Here is a 24,641-nt window from a genome sequence, read left to right as displayed (position 1 = left end):
ATGAGATTCTTACCTGCTCCTCTGTTGAGTGATAGAGCTATCCATACAGGAGTATCAATCAATCAATCAGGGATTTGTAAAGCGCACTACTCACCCGGAAGGTCTCAAGGCGCTGGGGGGAGGGGGGGAGCTACTGGTCGAAAGGCCAGGTCTAAAGGTGTTTCCTGAAAGATAGAGGGTCATCAGTGAGGCGGAGGTGGAGTGGAAGGGAGTTCCAGGTCTTTGCGGCAAGGTAGGAGAATGATCTTCCTCCGGTGGTCGTGCGGCAGATGCGAGGAACGTAGGCGAGGGCGTGGTTGGCGGAGCGAAGGATGAGGGTTGAGGTGTGAAAGGTGAGTCTGTCGTTGAGGTAGGTCAGACCCGTGTTGTGGAGGGCCTTGTGTGCGTGGATGAGGATTTTGAAAGTGATCCTCTTCGATACTGGTATCCAATGTAGGTCCCTGAGATGAGGTGAGATGTGGTTGCAGCGTGGAATGTCCAGAATGAGGCTTGCAGATGCGTTCTGGATTCTTTGCAGTTTTGTCTGAAGTTTGTTTGTTATTCCTGCATATAGGGCGTTTCCGTCATCCAATCGGCTACTGACCAAGGCATGGGTGACGGTCTTCCTGGTTTCGATGGGAATCCACTTGAAGATTCTGCGAAGCAGGCGGAGGATGTAGTAACAGGAAGAGGAGATGGCATTGACCTGCTGAGTCATGCTGAGTGTGGAATCCAAGATGACGCCCAGGTTGCGAGCGTAGGTGGTGGGTGAGGGTGCGGATCCTAGGGAGGTGGGCCACCAGGAGTCGTTCCAGGCTGAGGGGTTGGTGCTGAAGATGAGTAATTCTGTCTTGTCTGTGTTTAGCCTTAGGTGGCTAGCTTCCATCCGGCTGGCTATGGCGTGGAGTCCGTTGTGGAGGTTGTCCTTTGCAGTGGTGGGATCTTTTGTGAGGGAGATGATGAGCTGAGTGTCGTCGGTGTAGGAGACTATGTTGATGTGGTGTGTTCGTGCGATGTTGCCGAGGGGGGCCATGTATACGTTGAAAAGTGTGGGGCTGAGTGAAGATCCTGGAGGGACGCCACAGGTGATATTGGAGGCTTCTGATAGGAACGGCGGGAGGCGAACTCTTTGGGTCCTGTCCTTGAGAAATGACGAGATCCAGTCCAGGGCTTTGTCGCGGATTCCAGCGTCGTGGAGGCATGTGCGGAGAGTGTGATGGCATACCGTGTCGAAAGCTGCGGAGGGGTCCAGGAGAATGAGTGCTGCTGTTTCTCCTTTGTCTAGCATGGTCCTGATGTCATCTGTTGCAGCAATGAGTGCGGACTCGGTGCTGTGGTTTTTGCGGAATCCGGATTGGGAGGTGTCAAGTGCCTTGTTGTCTTCTAGTAACCGGGATAGTTGATTATTCACGATTTTTTCGATGACCTTGGCTGTGTAGGGGAGGAGGGAGATAGGTCGGTAGTTCTTGGGGTTGTCAGGGTCTGCCTTAGGTTTCTTTAGCAGGGCGTTGATTTCTGCATGCTTCCATCTCTCTGATTGATTGATTGATTGATCACTCATCAACTAGCCTCTCCAGCTCCTTTGGATAGAAGGCAGGGGTCTTATGACCTACTAGACATGGCATGATTGCTCCCAGAGGTGGCACACAGCAACTCATGTTGTGGAGGTGTTGCTGGCGGCAGGGTCAGGAGTCAAGTGAGTGACTCTGCACCACATGGCAGTCACTTTCACCACGTACGCAGTCGTCACCGTTGGTGGACACAGACATCGGCCCGTTACCATCACAAGCAACAACATTAGCCTATGGCTGTTTCTGCCACAGTAGTAACCCCCTACTGCCATGACGGCTTCCGCTGGTGGTCGCTGGCAGTTCCTAATGTCAAGTGGAGTAGGTCAGGCATCTGCCATTTTGGCAGACTGAAATGCTGTATTCGGCTTTATAAATTGTGCCACACATACAATATATGTTTAGTTTCAGCACAAATATACTTTTTCTGTCTTGACATGTAGGACCTTCTACTCAACCGCCTTTGTATTTTGTTGCAGGGCATAGATGGCATTTAACAGCGATGCACGGGCCACCACAGCGGAGGTTATTTTTGGTGGTCGGAATATACAGTCACATTTCGAGGGGCAATTGTGTAGCACATCTTTGAGTTTTGTCCAAATCCATGTAGTGGATAAAAAGTTTGAAAACCTTGAGGGTCACCTGTGCCCCTTGTGTAGTTCCTATATGGGATGTGCACTGGGTTTCATGTCTATCGAGTCAGAAATGGTTTGTCACATTATATTGTTGACATGCATCATGCATATTGCTGGGGACACACTGATTAATGTTACAAATCATGTCTATTCACACATAGGTACCCTGGGAGAGGGAGGCTGCAACAACCTCCTGTCTACCGTCCCCTGCCAGACCTGCAGACTATGAAAGAGCATCATGTCATCCAGCGCTACCATCTGAACAGGCAAACAATAGTGAACTTATGACATTAGTTAGAGCTAGATCTGATGCCTGCTATTAGTTACACAACCAGCATACCACCCAGTGTACAAGTCATGCCAGTATTGCATTTCCTGGCCACAGGGTCCTTCCAACATACAGTCGTCATTTCTGCTGGTATGTCCCAACCTATGTTCAGTCTGGTGTTGAAGGATTTACTCTCAGAATTGTTTAAACACATTGACAGCTATATCTGGTTCCCTTGACGTGAGGATTTTATGGATTTGCCCGCCTTCCACATGTGGTGGCGGCCATTGATGGCACACATGTTAGCTTGGTGCCACCGCAGGCCACAGAACAAGTCTATTGCAACAGAAAGGACTTCCATCCATCAATGTGCAAGTTGTCTGTTTGGCAGATCTCTGCACATGACATGAATGTGCCTGTTATCCAGGTTCAGACCATGATTCTTTCATAATGCGGAACAGCACCATAACCCAACTGATGTCACAATTGCACCCAGAGAGGGCCTGTCTGGTTGGTAAGTCACATCTCTCCTGTTGTGTGTGTGCAATGTCAGGTATTACAATCATGAAGTGAGGTGGGCCATTGTTGCACTTATGTCACTTTCCTTGATAGGAGACTGAGCATATCCAAATTGTCCTTGGTTGTTGACGCCACTGAGGAATCCAAATATGCCGGGGTAAGTTTGCTTCAATGAGGCCCATGGAAGAACATGACCGGCAGTGGAGAAGGCTTTTGGGCTCCTGAAGGCCAGAATCCGCTATCTGGACTGGGCTCGTGGAGCCCTTCTCTACTCACCCGTGAAAGTGTGTCAAATCACTGTGGCATGCTGTATGCTTCAAAACATCGCCCTGCAGAGGAATATCCCAGAGGAGGGGGAGCCTGCAGTGCCACCGGGTGAGACTCCTGAAATGACAGGTGAGGACACAGTGGTGAAGAGAATGCAGCTGACTTGCAGGAAGATCTCATCAACAGCTACTTTTCATGAATGTAAGTATGTCATGTGATGTAATGATTGTGGCTGTACGATGAACTGAAGTTGTGAGAATGTGTGGAGATTAGTGTTTGAGAAACAGCTGGGGAGCTGATACTCTGCAATATTCAGCCAAAAGCTGCTTGATAAGATAGCTTTTGACATAACCCTACCTTGATGATGTTGCTTTGTTTGTGTCACTTTCCTTTCAATGTAATTTATTTTCCATTTGCTTGCTATGTGACTTGTGTCATAGATATGGTTTTAAGCCTATACTTCACCATGACATTGGCAGGTGTCTGATGCTGTTCTGACATCAAGCATTTTAATGTTTGCCTTTTCTACAGGACAATGTCTGACAAAGCCCTTCCTACTGTGGTCTGGGGGTCTGCACCTTGAAATATGCACTTTGACTTAGTACGAGTCACACATTCTTATTCGTAAAAGTCCAGACATATTGAAAGCCTATGTGCTGTACACTGAAATTACATTTTTGCTTTAACCAGACACTTGAACTAATGTGTTGGTGTGTAATGTATGTAATCCTGAGCAGGACACTGGGTACATGTTACATATCCCTACTTGCAGAAGTAGCTTTTGTCTTCATTGTATGGTTCGTATGGTCTTCCATCTCTACATTGTGAAATAGGAAAATTAAGCAAGCATACAATAAGTTTGTGATGGGTAAATTTATCACAATGCAAATTCTGGAAATGAAATTTGGACAGAAAGAAACAAAAGTCAAGAGTACTCCTCCCACTGAAATGGGTAGGTGGTTGAGGATCAGTCAACAGAGTGAATGTGTGGCACACAAAGGAGGTCCTTTCGGAAGAGGTCACATTCTGGCAATGGTGAGTGTCTTGCCGTCTGTACCTCCTGGATTCTTTGCAGGATGTACCACTTGCCTGGGAGGGGCTGATCTGCTGCTACAGAGGCATGGGTGTCTGGTTCTTCCTCTGGCAGGGCCTCATTTCCAGTGGCTAGCACTGATGTTGATGTGCCTGGTATTGATGACCCAAAGGAAGGAGTAGACGGATGTTGAAAAGCCGTGCTCAGGGTGGTGTGAATATCCCTCAGCACCCCTGTTAGGGAGTCTTTGTTGATATTGTGGGCCTCCATCTGTTCTGGTACGTCTCTGTGCATGTCCCTCTGTAGCTGCTTGATTTCCCAGAGTTTAGTCTAGACCTGGCCCATCACGCATTGGGACTCCTGATAGACCCCAAAGATGTGACTGATAGTGTCGTGGCCAAGATCAGGCCCAGTGACCTCGCCCTGCTGGCCCACAGCATCCCTCACATGCACCTTACCCCCACGGGCCTGTGCCCTTGCCACAGGGAGCCCTCTCCAACTTGTTCCTGGACCCTCATTGACAGACGTGTTGCCCTGCAACTCAGAATCCAGGACTGGGGGCACGAGATGGTAGACACTGTGCTCAGGACATAAGTAGGGGACAAATAGCTGCCTGTGATGTTGAGGGAACCAGGCTGAGAGGTGATGTAGTGGCCACAGGGAGACTCACTGTTGCCATCTGACCAGGTTGGCTAGATGGACCAGAACTGTCCTCCATGTCCAGTCATCCAGGAGTGTCGTCATAACTGAAGGCTTCATCCAGGGGGGTAGTGGCAGTCTATTCTGTGGCCTTCCAAGTGCCCAGTGGCAGCTCCACCTGTTGACGTAAAATGTACAATGTTACTGCTTGTATTGTGACATCTACCTCCAACGGTTTAGTGTTACAGTAAGTAGAGACCTTGAATGTTAAGTTGCAGTTAATCCTATTGTGTCAAGTAAGCATGGTATTGAGTGTATTGACATGCCTTGTGTGCAGCGTGCCAGTTAATTTTGACTCGAGCTGCTGCTGAAATGTGCAGATCATTAGAACTAGGGGGATAGCCTGAAAAAGACATCTTACCATCAGTGCAGGCAAAACAGTGGCTAGGCAAGATATGGCTGTGCCCATTAGGAGGCCTAGTTTGTTGTGATGTAGGCAGACCCAGCAATTTGTTGTATACGTGACTGGCGTCATCATGTGCCTAGAGCAGTGTGAATGTGTCTGTTGCCAATTCCAATCTAGTGATGCATATTGAGGCCTTCTGAATACTTGTCATACACAGTGTTTAAGGTGTCATTCCTGTCCTCCAATATTTCATCTTGGGTAAGCAAGTCAAGATGGAGCTATGTTGAAAGTTATGCCCGTGGTTTGTGCATGACCTGTGCTTGATCAGTCCCAGATGAGTATACTTCATTTGAGAGTTGACAAACAAGGGTATTTGTACAAGTGGCCACTGTGCTGGTGTTTAGAGTTAGAGTTACAGGGCCTATTGGGCTTTGAAAGCATGTCACTTCCTCTACTTCCCAACACTTCGCAGATGGTATCCTCCCAGGTGAGTACACTTCAATTGACACGTGCCAAACAGGGGTATGTGGGTAAGTTTACACTGGTCTGCTGTTTGGAGTCAGGGAAACAGTGCCTCCTAGGAGTTGCAGTCAGGTTATTCCCGCTAATTCACACACTTGACAAATGATATTGCCCCAGGTGAGTACACTCCATTTGTGATTTACCAAGCAATAGTATTTGGACAAGAGAGCAAAGGTCTGGTGAGTGGAGTAACAGTGACAGAGCCTCCAGGCCTCAGCAGTCATGTCACTCCCTGTACTACACACACTATACAAATGTGATCTCCCCAGGTGAGTACACTTCATTTGTGGTTTACCAAACAATGGTATTTGGACAAGAGAACACTGGGCTGGTGAGTGGAGTAAGAGTAACAGAGCCTCCAGGTTTCAGCAGTCATGACACTCTCTGTACTACATACACTATACAAGTGTGAATCCCCCCAGGTGAGTACACTTCATTTGTGGTTTACCAAACAATGGTATTTGGACAAGAGAACACTGGGTTGGTAAGTGGATCTACAGAAATAGGGCCTTCCTGGCCTTAGCAGGTAGGCCACTCCCTCTACTTCCCATACTTGGCAAATGTTAACCTACTAGGTGAGTGAAGGTAATTTGTGATTTGCCAAACAGGGGTACGTGGACAAATAACAACTGAGCTGGTGTTTGGAGTTAGTGAGACAGTGCCTTGTGGGAGTTGCAGTCTGATCACTCTCCAGAGTACACACACCATACAAATGATGTGTATTACATATCTGTATGCAGACAGCATTTAGGTTTGGACATACATTTACCTATTGAAACATAGCATGAGCCCTCGGATTAATTTTGTATATTGAATGACTTATAGGCCCCATTTGAACCATTGGCATGTGACGGACCTTAGTAGCTGTGCTGTTGAGTCCAACAATACGGACTGACAGTGTTTACACTCTGATACACTGGGTATTGAATGTTGGTAGGGTACATGAACAAGACAGACAAGACAGTGAGTAAAGGTGAGCTGTGAGCATACATGACACGGCATTTGGGTGACATTTTTTGTGTTGTGGCTTACCAGACTCCACTCCCCAGGTATTCCTGTCAAGCCCTCAGGATGCAGGATGGCCAAGACCTTCTCCTCCCAGGCAAAGCGATGTAATGGGGCACAATGCCAGTCTTCTTGGCATGCAGCTGGTGCCTGGGGACCAAGGAACAGACCTTGCCCCTGAGGTTGTTCCACCTCTTCCTGATGTTCTTCTTTATGTGCAGGGTGGTGCCTACAGCATTGACTCTGTTGATGGTCCTGTTCCACATTTCCATTTTCCTACTGAGAGGACTGTGTGGAACTAGTGCTCCAAACAATTGAGAGTCTACTCATATGATTTCATCCACCATACCGCTTAACTCATCTTCCGAAAAACGTGGATTTTCTGACCGTGACATGGTGGAAATAAGAACAAATATGGGTGACAGGGACTTACTAAACAGAGGCAGTGCAAAACGGTGTGAATGGACAAAAGTGTGTGCAGGGTGTTCAATGGGATGGTGAAAAAGAGGTGCCTAATCTATGGAGTGTTTTGGTGATAAGGTGCTCTGGTTTCTGTGATTTGCATTGAAAATGCAAAGGATTGTGGTCTGTGAGGAGGTGTGTTTTATAGTGTCCTTTTGCAGGTGTGTCCACTGTGGCAATGTGTGTCAGCTGTGTTGTTCTCAAATTCATCCAATGTGCAGTTGTCTATTACTTTGCTGACTGAGAACCGCTGTGGTTCAGACCGCCATTGGCTGACCGCCATGAGGGTCCGCCATGACGACTATGTGCTTGTAATATGCTTGGTGGTTGGTCATCGTGCTGATGGTAGGACTGCCTATTTCCAGGCCACCGCACCGCTGGTGGTCTGGCATTTTTGCTTGGCAGTCAGCTGTTCTTCCAGTGTAACTTGTAATAGGGTGGTATGAAAGACTGCCAGCATGGCAGTCTTTTCAGCACCTCCAACATGGTGGTCTGGTGACCCAACTGCCAAACTCGCAATTGGGCCCTGTGTCTCCATGCCAGCACAGAAATCAAGAATGGGTTGTATTCCTCGAGGTTGAGAACGAAGAGGAAATGCAAGTGTTTCAAGCAGTGCAACTTTATTCATTTGTACATCTAATATCTAAGGCACAAGTGCTTCAGAGTGAGTGAAGGAACTCCATTCTGGAAATCTTTGTGGTGCCACAGTAGACTTTTTCTGAGGTCTTAATGGGCATTATACAAAGATTTCAGCAAGAGAACGTGTTTAAAAATGGCTCTCAACAAAGAACCTGTCAACCAAGGAGTAATGCGCAGGGACATTGTTGGTGGAAATGCTGGACTCAAAGCCAAGCCATGTGTTTCCACATCTGAGCCGATTTGCACAACAAAGGATACATCAGCTACAGGTCATTAAATGGATTTAGCCTGTAGTTCAGATGTATTCCCATGGTTGACAATCAAATTCTTTGTGAAGGTGTATGTCTTCTCACATACAGGATACAGGAGCAGCCCAGAACTTCATGCAGTCACAATGTCGAAGTTATAGGGAAGGTACTGGGGACACATTTTACGTCACGCTAATTTGTCACTGGTATTGTCCCATAATATGAGCTTGTTTGGTTGCCACCCCTCTTGCTTACACATAGTAGTGTTTGCCGGATTTTCCTTAATAATCATTTAAGTGACTGTACCATGCACTACCCAGCAGCCATCTCCTTCAACTCCCTTTCCTCCTGGTAGGGGCCTAGGAAAGGCTTTGAGAGCTAATTTGTGTACTACAAGCATCTGGATCTTGGTTTACAGTTTATAAAATCTTATACAGGTAGGTTTGTATCCTAAAAAATGTGGGTAACTGTTTGACATGTATGGTCCTTTCTCAAGTGACACTATACTGTTCAAAGTAAACAAAGAATGAGCACAGTGTCTGCTTCCCTCTTGGAACCATGCTCTGCTCAGAAACACCCAAGGAGTGCGACAAAATCTGCCTATTAAAACTTAACTTGATTGGCTTTGTGAAGGCACTGAGTGTCGGCCAGGGTGCTGCTGTCACATTACCCTGAACTGCAGCTCAGAAAAAGAACTCTATATGACCTGTTCTGCAGGGACCACTGTTCTGGTGCCTTCCTGGATTTTGAGGCTGCAACCTGCATATCTAAGTACTGCAAAGCTCTGCTTCTCTGCACTTCTGCTGCTGCTGTCCTACCTGCATGGAAGCTACAACCCACATTTGTAGATCGCAACCTTTCATGAATCATTACGTGGTTAACATCAGTGGGATTATTTAGGGGAGAAATACGTGGTAAAATATGCTTTTTAAAGCTTCAAAGGCCAGTAGCATCATCCAAGACTGGAAACACCGTTATTCCATAGCAGATCACCTCTATGTCTTCTGGCGCATACCTTCAGGTCAATAAAGCTCTTACCTTCACTGTCTCTGAATCATTGTTCTAAGACTAAGAAGCTACAATATGGTCTTAGGCAAGTATTTTATAGAAAGCAGAAATACTATAAAAAGCATTCAAGAAAGAACTGTGACAAAGGTCGTGAAAGTGCTGTAGAAGTGTTGTAGAAGAAGGGAGGTTTTGGTGACGTGCTTTCCTCTCCTTCAAATAATTTCAGGCGATGCATGAGCTATTTTGGAGCAATGTCTACGGATTTCAGGAAAATCAGCTCGAATTATGGATAGATCTTCCATCAGGTCGATGGTTCATTTTTTAAGTCTCAATCACGTGTTGCTGCTTAGAACAAATTCAGTTCGAGTGAGAATGGGAGGTGAACAATGTCTGGAACCTCAAAACTGTTCTAAAACAGGGGAGCAGAAGATAAGATAGGGAAGGGGAGAGAAGGAATGGGAGGAGATGAGTTTGGAGAAGGAGAGGGGAGGAGACCGGCTAGGAGGGCAGAGGAGAGCGGAGAAGAGTTAGGCTTTAGCTTAGCTTGTTTATTAATGTATTGTTTGACTCCTCTGTCTACTTTTACATTCTTTAGAAACCACTGTCTTCCTGGAGCGCACCAGAAAAGAAAGAATCCATTGGACATCCATCAATACTTGCACTTTACCTGTAGTCTTTTGCATGCTGTATTTGAGTTGCACTTCTCTTGCCTTTCTCTTCCATATGTGCCCATAACCAGCATCCCATGCATTTTCTAATAGGTCCATACCTTTATTTCGGTGATCTGTGAGGTCACGTGCCACATAAGATTTTCACTCAAGAACTTCATTCCATATGGACCAATCAGCTCAGCTAGTGCTCTCATTTCTGTGGGGAAAAGGAGTGTGGTTGGTACAGACACAAAACTACTGTCATTTTGCCAGTGCATTTCTTAGCAATACACCTTAAATGAAATCTTCCAAGAAGGAATGACCTAACAATTATGCAAAAATGCAACTCAAAAGTTAAGATTCATTGCATTGCAGACAGTCAGAGCCACTCTGTCAACATGAAGACAATTGCTTGGGTAGGCAACGCCTCTTTCATCATTTAACAAAACACATGGTGATGGTGCTATCATTTCATGGGAAAATAGCATCTTCTCGATCCATTGTAAAGTTTTGAAGAAATATAAGAAGTGAGTGTGAAGGCTTTGAACTCTATTTCCACTCCTCCTTTTAAAAAGCTCCTTTTAACCATCACAAATTCTTAAGTCGAAAAGACTGGGTAGCACAGCGTGAGCATAGCACTGACCATTTCAATACACAACAAACTAAAGGTAAGAACAAAATACATGGAGTCGCCCAACCATGTTTTGGAAAGGTGCGTCATTATTCAAGGCCCAATCCCATCAGGAAGTTTTAAACTGAAGATGTGTTTAGTCATCTTGAAGTCCACACCTACTGGGCAATAGATGTCCCTTCCTCTCATGCGGCGGCAATACCAAAATGTTCCATGCCAGCTACACAAACCTGTCCAGGGGACAACCAGCCTGCTCCACAAGCACTTCCATCTGCAAATTATGAAAACATACTGTGATGACCTAGGCAGATATATAGTGAGAGGGTCTATTACCCCTCGATTTACGCTCTCCCTACCCTTACAGAGAATGCCTTCAGGCACTCACAAAAATACTACTGTAGTCTCCCTAGGGGCACACAATATTAGCAGGGGATTTTAATTCAGTCATGGACCCCAAAGCACACTAACTCCACTGACAAGTCAATCACACTGAACGCATGGGATAGTATGCTGGCCTTCCACAGATGCTTAGCAACTGCTACATCCATGCACCACAGAATTCATGCTCTACTTTCACTCACACAGATTGTCCTCGAGGATAGACTACTTCTTTCTGTCCCCTGTGGACACGACTGCACAGGTAGATGCTCAAATCATCCCACACACCCCGACCAACCATGCCCTGATAGCAATAACACTCAAGTTGCACAAACGGCGACAGGCCGAGCAATAGAGAATGAGCACCTGGTGGCTCCAGGAAGCCTCCATTGCTGAATTCCCGGGACTACAAATTGCAGACCTCTTGGACATCAACAAGGGCACGGACACCTCTCCAACAGTCATAGGAAAGGCATTGAAGTTGGTTCTAACAGGGCATGCTTTATCCCATCAGGCAGCAGCCACGTGGAAAAGGCACAGCCAAATAGTTGAGCTAGAAAATGATATAGCCAATGCCGAAGGGGAACTGACTGGACCTCAGATGACCACACAAGGCACAAAACAAAGGAGTTGTGACAGTCGTTCTGGCAAGAATTGCTGGACTTGGCATCCCTAGCCCGTGCTGTGACACAATACAAGATAGACGAGTCGTGCATTGGGGACAAGATTGGGAAACTCCTACACTGGCTGTTGAATAGACCTGACCTTCGGCTAGATCCCAGCATCACCTCCTATACATATCACGCTATTACCTACTCTTACTCTATCACCCAAGATTTGCACCACACCACGACTGTCTTTAGGCAGAGCAGACAGTGTACGTGGCTGAATATATCCACCTGATTATAAAGGACCTGATTCGGCCTAGACTGACCAATGTAGATAGTCAGGGTCTAGAGGAACCTCTGAATACCAATGAAATTCTGATGGACATCCAGTCACTTCCCTTCCGGAAAACCCCAGGTTCTAATGGCTATCTCCTCAAAAATTTTAAGAGGTAGGCATCACGCTTTGTCCCACCAGTAATGGATATGTATACTGAAGCACTAGAGTTGGGAGAACTATCATATGACTGGTGAGGGGCTACAATCTCAGTCATACTCAAGCCACAGAAACCACTTGACAAATGTGACTCACATAGGCCCATCTCTCTACTTAATGTAGAGACCAAGATCCTGGCAAAGGTGTTAGTGGACGGACTGGCAAAGATAATCAGGACCGTGGCACCGCCATACTACAATGGATTTATGCCAGAACACACCACCCACCACTTCCTAAGGCACCTAAACAATGTGCTGGAATGGGCGCGAGGCCACTCCAGTGACCAGGATGGATGACTGGTCATGAGATGTGGCTCCGACGGCTTCCATCAGACTTAATGCAGGCCTTTTGTATCATCTAGTCATATCAGGACAGCAGGATCAGATGCATCAATCGTGGTGGCACCAGTTGCTATTTCTAGTTTGGAGGTGGCAGCTCTGGGATGATATAACCATAGGCGAGTCCTTAGTGTCCCAAGCGTACACCTTGGATGTGCTGTGGTGACAGGGGTCGCCGGTGAGCCTGAGGTAGGGGCTAACGAGCCCTGCTGGGGCACCCCTTCCTTCCTCCTCTTTTCCGACAGCCCAGAAGATATGACAGCACTCCCGCAGCACCTACCAGCATGTTCAAGAGATGCAGCAGCAGCGGCTAAGACTGCAAGACAACCGCAGGCCGTGCAACTACTTTGTGGCCTCTGGCAGGCCTCCTCACAACATTGGGAGATCAGGTAAAAGCTGCATGCTTACTCACCACGGCCATTACTGTGGCTGCAGGACTTCCTCCCAGTGATGAGATTATCAGATTTGGCAACCTCAGAGGCTTCAACATTAATTGGCTCAGAACTTTTTTTCTTACACACATCACATCACCATTGGCCATGGAATACCCCCTGAAACGTCATTGATCGTTCCATCAGATACCTGGGAATCATGTTGCACCATGAGAAGGAACAAGTGATCCAGCCAAACAATGATTCAGTCATCTGCAAGCAATCCATACAGACTGAGAGATGGATTAAACTTCCTCTCTCCATGGCGGGGTTATCATCATCATCAAAAAGGACATTCAGAAAGTTGACCAAGGAATGCATTCTGCCTGTTGCTTACCATTGGCTCTGTGGTTTGTAACTCACATTTATTTTCTTGCTTTCCTTTTACTGGCTGTGTTTGGTTTAGGCTGGCTAGCTTGAGCTTGTGCCTTCCCTTGCCAAAACCTTATTCACAGAATCCTTCCAGTGGTCCCTTGCTGTAAACGGGGCTGTAAATCTTGTTCTTATCTTGTCACATTTGCTGTGCATTCAAAGACAAGGTCAAATGCAAGGCGCTGTATTCCAGGGGTGCTTGTTCACCCATTTTTCTCTGACTCCAAAGTGAGATGATTTATGTGACATTCTTGCTGGATAGTGGGGGTTTGAAACTGTTTTCTTCTAGGACACAACATTTAAATGAACTGTGTAAACATTTCAGAATATAACTAAATTATGAAAAAAAAAATTGATTTTTGAAGCCTGTTGAAAACAAATACTTTAGTATGATCAAAACTAATCATTTAACTAGGTGATGCAATTTCCACACACTTTCATCTGTGCACTGTATAATTTTGTTAGTAAAACTCTGTGTCAGTGCAAATGCAATTGTCTTTTCAATTGAAAATGTGTTGTCTGTGATGCTGTGTGCTACAACACCATAAATACTCCTTTCTATGCCACTGCATTCTACTCTGCACCCCTCCACACCCACCGCACTCTACTCTGGACCACTCCACACCACTGCATTATGCACATCTCCACTCTATACCACTGAACTCTACTACACTTCACGCTATGCCTCTCTTCTCTACCCCATACCACTCTACTCTATGGCACTGTTCTCTTCGCCGCTCTACACCTCTGCACTTTTTGCCAATGCACTGCAGTCTAGGCCACACCAATCTCCTCTGCACAACTCCACACTACGCCACTGTACTCTACAAGGTGCTACTGCACTCTATGGCAGTACCCTCCATGCCAATCCACTTTGATCTGTAGCACTCAACTCTAATGCCCTGCCCTCTACGCCAATCTACTGTATGCTGCTCCAGTCTACTCTGCTGCACTCTATGACACTGTACTCTATGCCACTGCACTCTACACCACTTTACTCTACGCCATTACTCTCTGTGCCACTCTATGCAACTGCACTTCATCCTGCACCACTCAACTCTATACCACTTCACTCTATTCTGAAATAATCTACTTTATGCCACTGCTCTCTCCATCACTCTACTCCATCCGGTACCACTCCACTCAGTGCATCTGCACTCTATGCCACTCTACTCTTAACCACCGCACTCTACGGCAATGCACGCTCCACAACTGCACTTTGTCACTGTACTGTAAGCCACTGCACTCTACTCTGCATCACTGTACTCTATGACCATTGCTTTCTACGCCCATCTCCTCCTCTCTTCTCCACTGCATTCTGACACTGTACTCTGCAACACTGCACTTTTCACCACAGGAATCTATGCCATTCTACTCTGCACTACTCCACTCTATGCTTCTGCAGTCTTTGCCAATGTGCTGTATGACACTATACTCTACTCTGCACCACTCTATGCTACTATACTCTGCACCACTCTATGCCACGGCACTCTATGAAACTCAACTCCACTCTGTGCCACTGCCCTCTGCATCACTCAGCTATATGCTACTCCACTCTGCACCACTCTATGCCACTCTACTCTATGCCACTTCACTCTAAGCCACCACACTCTACACCCCTTCAATCTGTGTCACTCTAATGTGTTCCACTCTAATCTGCACCAGTCTACTCTGTGTCACTCAACTCTGACCCACACCACGCTATGACACCTGCATTGTAAGCCACTGAATTAAACGTCACTGCACTCTACACCACTATGCTCTGCAACACTCTAAGCCAGTGCACTCTATACCAGTCCTCTCTACTCTGTACCACTCTTCGCGACTCCACACAATGCCACTCCATTGCTCAACACTCCCTGTCACTCCACTCTACAACACTATACTCCACTCTTCACCATTCCACTCTACAACACTCCATGCCACTCTTTCTCATGCCACTAACTTTTAGCTATGCTGAACAGCAGTCATGCTTTTGACATGCTAAAAGACATTAGCAAAGCAAGTACCTCTTGCATGGGCGAGACCTATTGGCTTTGCCACTGCTTGTTTATATCTGTTCTTGAATATCTCAATCCCCTTAACTAACCACTTCTTTGCTACCCTTAGGAGCTTGTTCCTGTGACTTGTATGGAAGGTACATAGGCCCCGGATCAAGTGGGACGCACTGGTGCTTCCCTACGAGCGAGGTGGGTTTGCTGTTCCTGACTTTCCGTTATATTACTTTTCAACGCAAGCTCAATGTGTGTACCAGTGATACCGTGCAGATGCTCGCCTCCCCAATGCTAAGCCTGAAAAGGACCACGCAGGTCGAGTCCCCCTACCCTCCATAATATCAATGGGTATCCAGTTGGATCCCACAGATATCCAGACGTTATCCACTACAATTGGGTTTGGATAAACCTCTGTTGATTCCTCGGAGGGCGCGTCCATTATCCATCTGCTCTCCCACTAGCGAACACCCCTGGCTTCACATTGGAGGAGGAAGACTGGGTAGAGGCGAAAATGGCTCCCAAAGTAAATGGTGATCTGCATACAGTGGAAGCTAATTCAGCTATGAGGCCTGCATAGAGTATACTACACCCTACATATTTAAGAAAAATGAAGTAAGACCTCGATCCATACAGTGTGAGATTTAAATTAGACAGTGAAACATTCTTTCACACAATATGGGAATGTTCCACCAAACAAAGCTTCTGGCAGGACATCAGTACTATTTTATCACGTGGTAGGAAGACAGGTTGTACTGGAGCCCATTCTAGTACTCCTGGGACTGAGGAATGAATGGGGAGTCAGACGGAACACCGGATTATTTGTAGCAATGGGATTTCTAAATGCTAAAAGAGACATTGCGCAGCACTGGAGGTCCACACGGGCCCCTTCAGTAGCAGAATGGACACGCAGCATGGAATATTGAAGCTGAGCAATTTAAATATAAATCAAGAGGGTGTCTTGGGAAATGCTGTAAAGAATGGGGTGCTTTGAAAATGTACTCTGAAAAGTCACGAGTGTTGAGACAGAATCTACACAATCTGACGTGATCCTCGTCACATGTAGTAACCCTGTGGAAGAGGTGCTCATTTGCGTGTATGTAACAATACTCCGCCATCTGTTGGGAATACTTTAATTGTATTCAAAATCTACTTAAAATGATTAATAAAAATAAAAGTTCTCGAAGGGAAGCATAAACTGCTTACATAATCTCTATTCTTGAATAATGGCCAGGCATTTTATGTTATTAGCCAAAGTGCATTTTGGGCCGCGAAATCTGGTTCCCAGAAGGCCGGGAAAACAGAAGGGCAAAAATATCAGAGTAAATAAAAACTACATTTGTGGAGATTTTGGTGTTCTAAGTTCTTGCTTTTCCTCTTTCCTAACCTGGTCTCCAGCCGCATCCATGGTGAGGACAGGCTGTGCTCCAGCCATCTATTTTGGAAATAACACCTGCATGTTGGAAATAACATATAGAAGCTTGGCAGAGAAGGATGGTAAAGTTATGTTGAGGGGTGTGTGAAATTCGCAAAATTTGCCTTCATGTAATTATGCAAAATGTGTCAATATTACACAAAATTCAAATCCTCGTTTTGTACTATATCTTAACTCAAAATGCACCCTTGCGTCAATTATTGACATGGCGACACATTTTGTGCAAAGAAAAATGTAATAAAAGCACACAGCGACCAACAGCCACTCATCTTCTATGGTTCCCCTGCTTACTGCAAATGTCATGTTTGTGCTAAAGTTTCACAATAAAACGGCGCGCAATTATGCAAAGTGGCACAATGGTGGCATTTCAGAAATTTCTCATAACACAAAATTACCAAAGTTTTGCAAATTACGCCAGTGTAATTTAAATTTCTCTCAGGCCTAGTTCTGTCATTTTAGCATGCATCTGTATAGTGCCAAATAGTGTGGCATTGAAGCAATGTCAATGTTAAGAGTGAGTACAAGTGGACTTGGACCTGTAGATATTTTCAGAGAAGTGGGTGGTTGATGTATGAAGTATAGGGAAGTGTTTGGTGCGGTATGTGAGGTCATTATACATGGGCTAGTCGTGTCACTGCAGATCCGATGCTGCTAGTATCCCTGAAAAAGTTTCTAGATTTATTCGGAACGATTAGGACACATTTCAGGCAGGTTTCCTGGTTCCAGATTGATTAGAAAGTGGACCTTTGTTTTTTTGTGTGGAGAGTATTGTGGTAGTAGTGTCACCTGTTTGTATAAAAAGATTTCTGGCTGGACATTATCTGATCATCATGTTTGGGGGAAATTGAAAGTGGAGTGAGTTAGGTCCAACTGTAAGCAGCACAATAAATCATTTCGGTTTTGAATAGAATCAATGTGAGTAAGTGGACGGCTATCCACTAATGGATTGCTGTTGGTTTGAGATTCTAGTCTGGAGATTAAAGTGAAAGTAGCAAACAAGAGAAAGAGTTAGGTTAATCACAAAAGATGATTTATAAAGTAAGAACGTTTAGGACCCAGGACATGGCCTTGTGGAATAGTGATTGTTAGCGGTATGCGGTTGGAAACCAAGAAACCCAAGAGATTGTGAAGAAAGATCAGAGACAGGAAGATAACAAGATGAGAGCTGAATATGTGATTCTTAATTGGTTAGAGTGAAAAGTGCCATGAGGTGAACAAGAGTAGGCGAGGCAGCAGAGAGGTTGAGAAGTATGAGAATAACATTCAGGTGATTGTTATGGGCAGATGTTATCAAGTTTAACATGTAATAGCAGCAAGGCAGTCCTCTGATGTACACAGCATGCCTCAGGCAGCAGGACAGTCCGCTCAAAGTACTTCACTGGTCCAGAAGTGAATTCAAGAGTGGGTCTGAGGGCCCTATTTTTATAACTGGTGCAAGGCTCCTTTATCAACCTTTCAAGCCACCTTTGATTTGGTCCCCAGATGGAAATAATGGGAGGTACTTTCTGGGATGGGATTGCAGCTTGCTCAGGTTGGTCTACATGATCTTTTCTTCATTCAAAACTATTTCTTAGTGTTAAAGTAGAAATCTAGACTTAGGCTAATCACCCACATTGATCGGTACTCATGCACTGATAGGCTTGCGACTTTAAATGTCTATGCTCCAGTTTGACCCCTCAATGAACCTTGATTTTTATTTATTTGCTTTCCATTAACTTTAAATGCAGTATGTATTGTATTTGTTATTAGTGCTATATTTTTCATATTTTTCCTGCCTTTAACTTTGTCTAATTTGTGTTACTTTTGAATATTAATATTTTTACATACATTTGGTGCAGACATTTACATTTTTCATTATTTTATATATTGCTATTTGGCTGGTTTGTTACGTACAGCTCACAATTTATTTCTGCCATTTACCTTGCTGGTCAGGCCACTCTTCCAAAGGTGAGAATGTTTTACCTTTCTTAACATTTGTTTCACTATGTGGACACTGTTCTGACAGTGTGGTAACCAATGGCGGCTTATGGGATCCAGGGCTATGTAATCCTTGTTTCTGGCCAGTTTTTATTATATAAAGAGTGAATAATAATCTGTTATTCCCTCCCGTATAAGAAAAAGATGCAGACGTAATTCCGGTACAGAAACAACCTGAGTTAGCTAGTGACACTGTCTGATGGCAACCGCAGGTGTATTAAGGTAGCTGTGCCAGACTTCAGAAAGATTATCCAGGGCTGGTGAAATCCCGGGCTTCAGGGTCCCGTCACACCTCAGAGAGATTGAGTGAATCAGAATGAGTGGGACTGAGTGAGTCAGAGTACAAATGAGCAAGAATAAGTGAGTCAGATTGAGGCTGAGTGAGACCAAGGGCCTGATTTAGATTTCAGAGGACGGGTTACTCCATCATGATGGTGACAAATAGCGCATCCACCAAAATATAAATCCCATAGAGATTTCTATTTCGGCGGGCGGGCTAACCGGTCACGGTTGTGACAGTGTATCCTTTCCACCGAAATCTAAATCAGGCCCTTCGTTAGAATGAGAGTCACTATGAGACTGAGAGAGTCAGAATGCGTGAGAACGAGTGGGGCCGAGTGAGAATGAATCAGAATAAGGATGAGCGCTACTGCTTGAGTGTGCTGCGAGTGAGGCTGAAAGAGTCAAAGTAAGTGTAAGAAATTGGGTTGTTGGTTGGGGCTGTGTAATCCATTCTTTAGCAACAGCCACAAACTTTGTCAGGGTGAACCACAAAAGTCACTACATTTACCTGTGCTTAACCCTCTGGTAGCTTGGCACAAAAAGCAATCAGGCTTAACTTAGAGGCAATGTGTAAAGTATGTATGCAGCACTCAAACAGTAATAAAGTGGAAAAAAAACGCAAGAAAAATGCCACACCAATTTAGAAAAATTGAGGAAAATGTAATAAATTATTTGACACCTAAAACAAAAAAAATCCAGTAAGTAGAACCAGAGTTATGATTTTTTATAATTTTTAAGTGCAATCTAGCGAATGAAAGATCAAAGCTTCAACTGCAGACATCTAATAGAGGGAGACTGGGGCAAAGTCAAAGGTTATGGCCGATTGTGAAGGACAGAGGTTTGGATACAAGAAGTTGATTGAGCCCAATCTCGGCTTACCTTTGAATTTAGAAATTTCAAAGAAAATATCTGAGAAGGTAAAGTTTGGTGGGGCACGATGAAGTCATGGGGAAAACTTTTTTATTCAAACAGTCTCTTTTTGAAGTCAAACATCTCCAGTGGGACAAAGCTGCAATCTGTAGCCTGCCTCCCTGAACATGCTCCACTGGTTCAGGGGTCACGAAAGGCTGGTGTGAATTTCTTTGTGTGTTTGCTGAGGTAGCGCCTGTGAAGTGTAAGTGGGCAGCTCACAGCTCCGCTCCTCTCATCCTGCCAAGATGGTGCATCCTGCCAACATCTAGTTTCCCTTTATGTTACTGTCTGGGAGAAATACACAAAGGCTAATTTCCAACTACACCTTGTCATGTGATCTGGGATCTAGGCTCCCGGCACCAAATGGTTAGGACAAGAAAATACTGACTTTCGAAAAGTGCCATTTTCAGAGTTGTAACTTAAATTCCAATTTTAATATTAATTATTAATTATTATTTTATTATTAACAAAGATTTTAAATAACAATTCTGTTTAGATCAAATATGATATTTCTACTTGTTCCCAAACAAAACTTATCACTTATTGAATGTAATAAGATAACTCAATGTTATGCTATGGAAGAGGTAGGCCTGACAGCAGTGAAACACGAACTTGTAAGGTTTTCACTACCGAGACACGTAAAACTTAAAAGTACATGTCCAAATTTTAAAATACAATGCCCCATAACTTATGGGCTGTTTAGGGCAAACCCTAGGGGTATCTTACATATAATAAAAAGGATGTTCTAGGCCTGGCAACAGATTTATTTTGCAAACCTGAATTGACAGTTTAAAACTGCACACAGGCTGCAATGGCAGGTCTGCAACGTATTTTAAAAGGCTACAAGTGGATGGCACAATAAGTGCTGCAGGTTCACTTGTAGCATTTAATTACAGACCATGGGTACATGTTGTACCATTTTACTATGGACATAGCAGTAGATTAAACGGGTCCAATTTGGTGTAAGCCTATTTTACCATGTTTAAAGAAGGGAGCACAAACTCTTTAGCACTGGTTAGAGTCCTAATGCCAACAGAAACAAAATTCAGAAAACAGGAGGAGTGAAGGTAAAATGTTTGGTGTAACCCTACTGGTGTAACAAAGGCACCTGAAGCCCCTGTGGTGCAGGCGGCCTTGAGCTGCAGGGCCCCCCTCAGGACAGCGCTTGGCCTGTGTGAGTCCAGAGGGGGCCCCCTCTGTGTACTTTGCAGGGGGCCCCCTCCAGTTTCGTTATGTCACTGGGTGACCACGCAGAAAGGGCTAAGTCCAACAGTAAGTAAAAGTGAGTGCAAGTGTGATTGAAAGTAAGTTAATGAGGCTGAGTTAGAATTAGTGAGAGTAAGACTGAGAGCAAGCGGGCGTGAGAGAACTCCTTGAACCCTCTGAGAAGACAGGCTTGCTCACTCCAATTGGAGCCAAGGATTATGCTCCATCACGTTTGAAGCTGCCAGCCGCCATCAGTGGGAACTCAGTCCTAGCTCACATCTAAAGTGGGACCTCCTCCTATTACCAGTCAGAGGAATTTCTTACATAATACTATTGTAATCCTTGTTTCAGAGGCAACGGCGAAGGAAAACCAAATTTATACCAGCGCAACACTTAAGCTCACTTTTACCTAATGTCAGAAAATGGTAACTGTCAATTAATAATGACTAGCAGTCGATTTCATTACTTATTTAAAAATTGAAATAAAAATCAGATCGAACTGTAAGATTTAGTTATGTATGCAGTACTATTCTCATCTCCATTTACTGCTTTCATAACTGTGTCATGAAGATGCCACTGTGCCCTTACTGTATAAGACACTGAAGCTGTGCATCTTCATTCAATATGTAAATACTGGAACAGAGTTTATCTACGGCCCAACAGTTCGAATGGTCCAACTAGAAAATAAGACACCCACTGATACTGTGGGAATCCGCCTCATAGCTGGCATTTGTGAAGAATTCACAAGCAGTTGCATAACAATAGTCAGTGCAGCCCCTGCAATGCGGGGGTGCCCGTGCTCCAGGGCCACTCCCAGGCACTGTTCATGGGCCCTGGGCCAAAGGTCTCCTAACCGGACCCTAGCGTGGGGGCATGGCCGGCTTTAGGGTTGTGGGACCCCTGCATTGATTTTGGTGGGTGCTGTGTTTAAAAATAACTTATGGGTTTAGAAGCACCAAACTTTCTTGTGCATACAGCAGCTTTCAGGCAACAATAAAAATGTCAAGATAACTCTGGAGATTAATGTTTCTGCTGGTGGGAGATCCGAATTTAGTCTAGTGTTGGTTTTTACTCATCATAAAGTAGGGCAGATGGATAATGTGCCTGCTACACAGAACTTGTACCGTGCAGATCACAAAAAAGTGAGTGAACTGTAAGCAGCACTTCAAAAAAAGAAAAAGAATTTCATGTAAGAAAGAGGTTATGGAGAGATGAGGTGCACTGTTGGAGAGTGGGAGTGAGGGAATTCATGGAGAATGACGTCATTGGCGGACACTAAAAAAGACTATGGCACCAAGCGCCATCAGCGCTAACGCCAGCCCTGAGTGGGGGGCCCCTTGATGTGTTTTGCATGGGGGGGCAGGAAGGACAAGTTTCGTTACTCCAGTGTCTATGGCACTTGCATATAAATAAGGGCATATAAAAGCATTGCATTTAAAAAAGGCTTAGATTATAGGCTTTTGTGTGTTGCAAGAATTTATTTTATTGCACAGCACATCACGAAATGTTGTAACTCTTACAGCAAACTCATTCAGCTCTGGTGTATTTGCTAATAATAACTGTTATTTACTGGTGGCGAGAAAATAAATTGACCTCCCTGCGACATCAATCTCTTTTTAATTTTTCTGTGTTATATTTAACCTAGCCAGAGGAATCCTCTATTCAGGAGCATTAGCAGCAATTGGGAGATTGACTACTTTCATTTCGTTCCAATCCCCTGACAGTGGGGGCTCTATGCTCTCTGCCACCTGTCAGTGTATTTCTCCCCTTATCTCCCTGACGTGTTGAGTGACGGGACATAAGTCACGGCTCTGTGAAGTTGAGGGGTATGTGCTTTCTCGATAAGTAAAAGAAGTCCCCCTGGTGAACTTTGGGGAAATCACGGTTTTTAGTCTCACCCAGACCATTCACATTTTCTATAAATCTTACTGTGTGAACTTAGTGTACCATAAGGCCATTTGAAAATGTGCAGTGGTTTATGTGTCTCGTTTTTTGTGGACAGAGCTAAGCTATAAGTAGACGTGCCTCTTTAGGGTCTCTTGAATTAAGACGTGGGTAGGCACTAACACTCAACATTTCCCCCTTCTCGCACCCGCACTTGAGGCAGCGTTTTGGGGCAGCACACAGCAGGGCAGTTCGAAGAATCGCCACCCAAATACTTTTTTTTGCAGTTTTACATAGCGCGAACTCGACCTGAAGGTATTGGAGCAATTCACACGAAAATCAGTTACATTACACAAGATTACATTAATTTTTATCTTTTTTTAGGCACTGGGAGATTTAAAGGCATATATACAAGGAAGTGGCGCAGAGCGGTGCTGCACCAAAATTGGCAGTACTGTGTCACTTCAGAAACACAGGGATGTGCCCTATTGCAAAACTACAGCTCACCCCTGTGTTTCCCCTAGCCCTGGCACTAAATCTACCTGCCTAGCACCAACGCAGACACCCTTGCACCATAGCACAAGGGTGTCTGCGTTGCAGGAAATGATTGGCTTTGTGTAGGAAGGTGTCCCTTCCTGCATATAAACAATCAATAATGGTGATTTGTTACTCCTCTGTGTGCTGCAGAATGCAGCACACATAAAAGAAGCAAATCGTCATTATTTGATGATTGTTTAAGGGCAGGAAGGGACACCTTCCTGCACATAGACAATTGTTAATGACCTTTTGTTCTTTCTATGTGTGCTGCAGAAAAAGCAAAAACAAGGAGAAATAAAAGTTCTTCTCCTAGTTGTGCCTTGCTAACGCCACCCTTGGGGTGGCCTTAGTTTTGGCACTCCCTCAGATTAACGTTTCCTTGTAAATCTGGGGTAGTGTCAAAAAGCAGTGGGTGTAGCATGGGTACGCACACAGGAACAGCTATTGCACGCCCCTCTACTGCAAAAAACTGCATCGGTGGGGCCATATTTTCAAGTGCTGGGCACTGCGCCACCAGAGCGTCACAAACAGTGATGCTCCGGTGTAGGAGGCTGGCCTGGTTTGTAGTGGGTACCTAAGGTACTTACACCTTATACCAGGTCCAGTTCTTCCTTATTAGTGAAATGTTGGCAGTGTCTAGAAGCCAGGCTCTCCAGGGGTAGTGTGGATGAGCAGCCAAGGCCTAACTAGGAGACATGCAAAGCTCATACAATACCATTGTAGTCACACAGTACTCACACACACATGAAAGAAAATACTCAGTGTTACAAAAATAAAAGTATTTTATTATGGTGACACAAACGCCAAAAATAACACAGAGACTATACTCCCATAGGAGGTACGTTATACACACATTACATACACTAATATGCAGAAATAGCTGTAAAAACAGTTAGAAAACAGTGCAACTAGTGGAAATCACAATAGTTAGAAATGGGCCTGGGGGAACACAAACCATATACTAAGAAAGTGGAATACAAAAGTTGTTTTCCCACCTTGGCAAGTGTAGTGTGCAGAGGGATGCTGGGATTATTTGAAAACACCAAAGATAAGTAATAAAACCCACCCCAGAGCCCAGGAAAGCAGGAGAAAATCACATTAACTTTCCTAGAACACACAACATGAGAAAGAAGATATTGCAAGAACCAAAAGAGACTGCAAGACACCAACAATGGATTCCTGGACTTGAAGACCTGTGGAAGAAGGGGACCAAGTCCAAGAAGCACTGAAGAGTCCAGGTAGAACAGGAGCCCCTGCTAACCCGGATGAAGGTGCAAAGGAAGAATCACCAGTGAAGAACAACAGTCAGTACTGCACC

The 24,641-nt window shown here is 44.9% G+C and overlaps 1 protein-coding gene across 2 annotated transcripts in view; it reads right to left on the bottom strand.

Annotated features, from left to right (window-relative positions):
* NCKAP1L (NCK associated protein 1 like) overlaps positions 1 to 24,641 on the bottom strand; it is a 1,641,522-nt gene that overhangs the window by 722,530 nt on the left and 894,351 nt on the right. For both annotated transcript variants that reach the window (XM_069231027.1, XM_069231028.1), the window contains exon 23: positions 9,968 to 10,065. In XM_069231027.1, coding sequence (XP_069087128.1) covers positions 9,968 to 10,065 — 98 coding nt within the window. The remainder of the gene's footprint in view (positions 1 to 9,967; positions 10,066 to 24,641) is intronic.

Source organism: Pleurodeles waltl, chromosome 4_2 (assembly GCF_031143425.1).
Source record: "Pleurodeles waltl isolate 20211129_DDA chromosome 4_2, aPleWal1.hap1.20221129, whole genome shotgun sequence".
Lineage (NCBI taxonomy): Eukaryota > Metazoa > Chordata > Amphibia > Caudata > Salamandridae > Pleurodeles > Pleurodeles waltl.
This window is presented reverse-complemented; position numbering and strand designations above follow the sequence as displayed.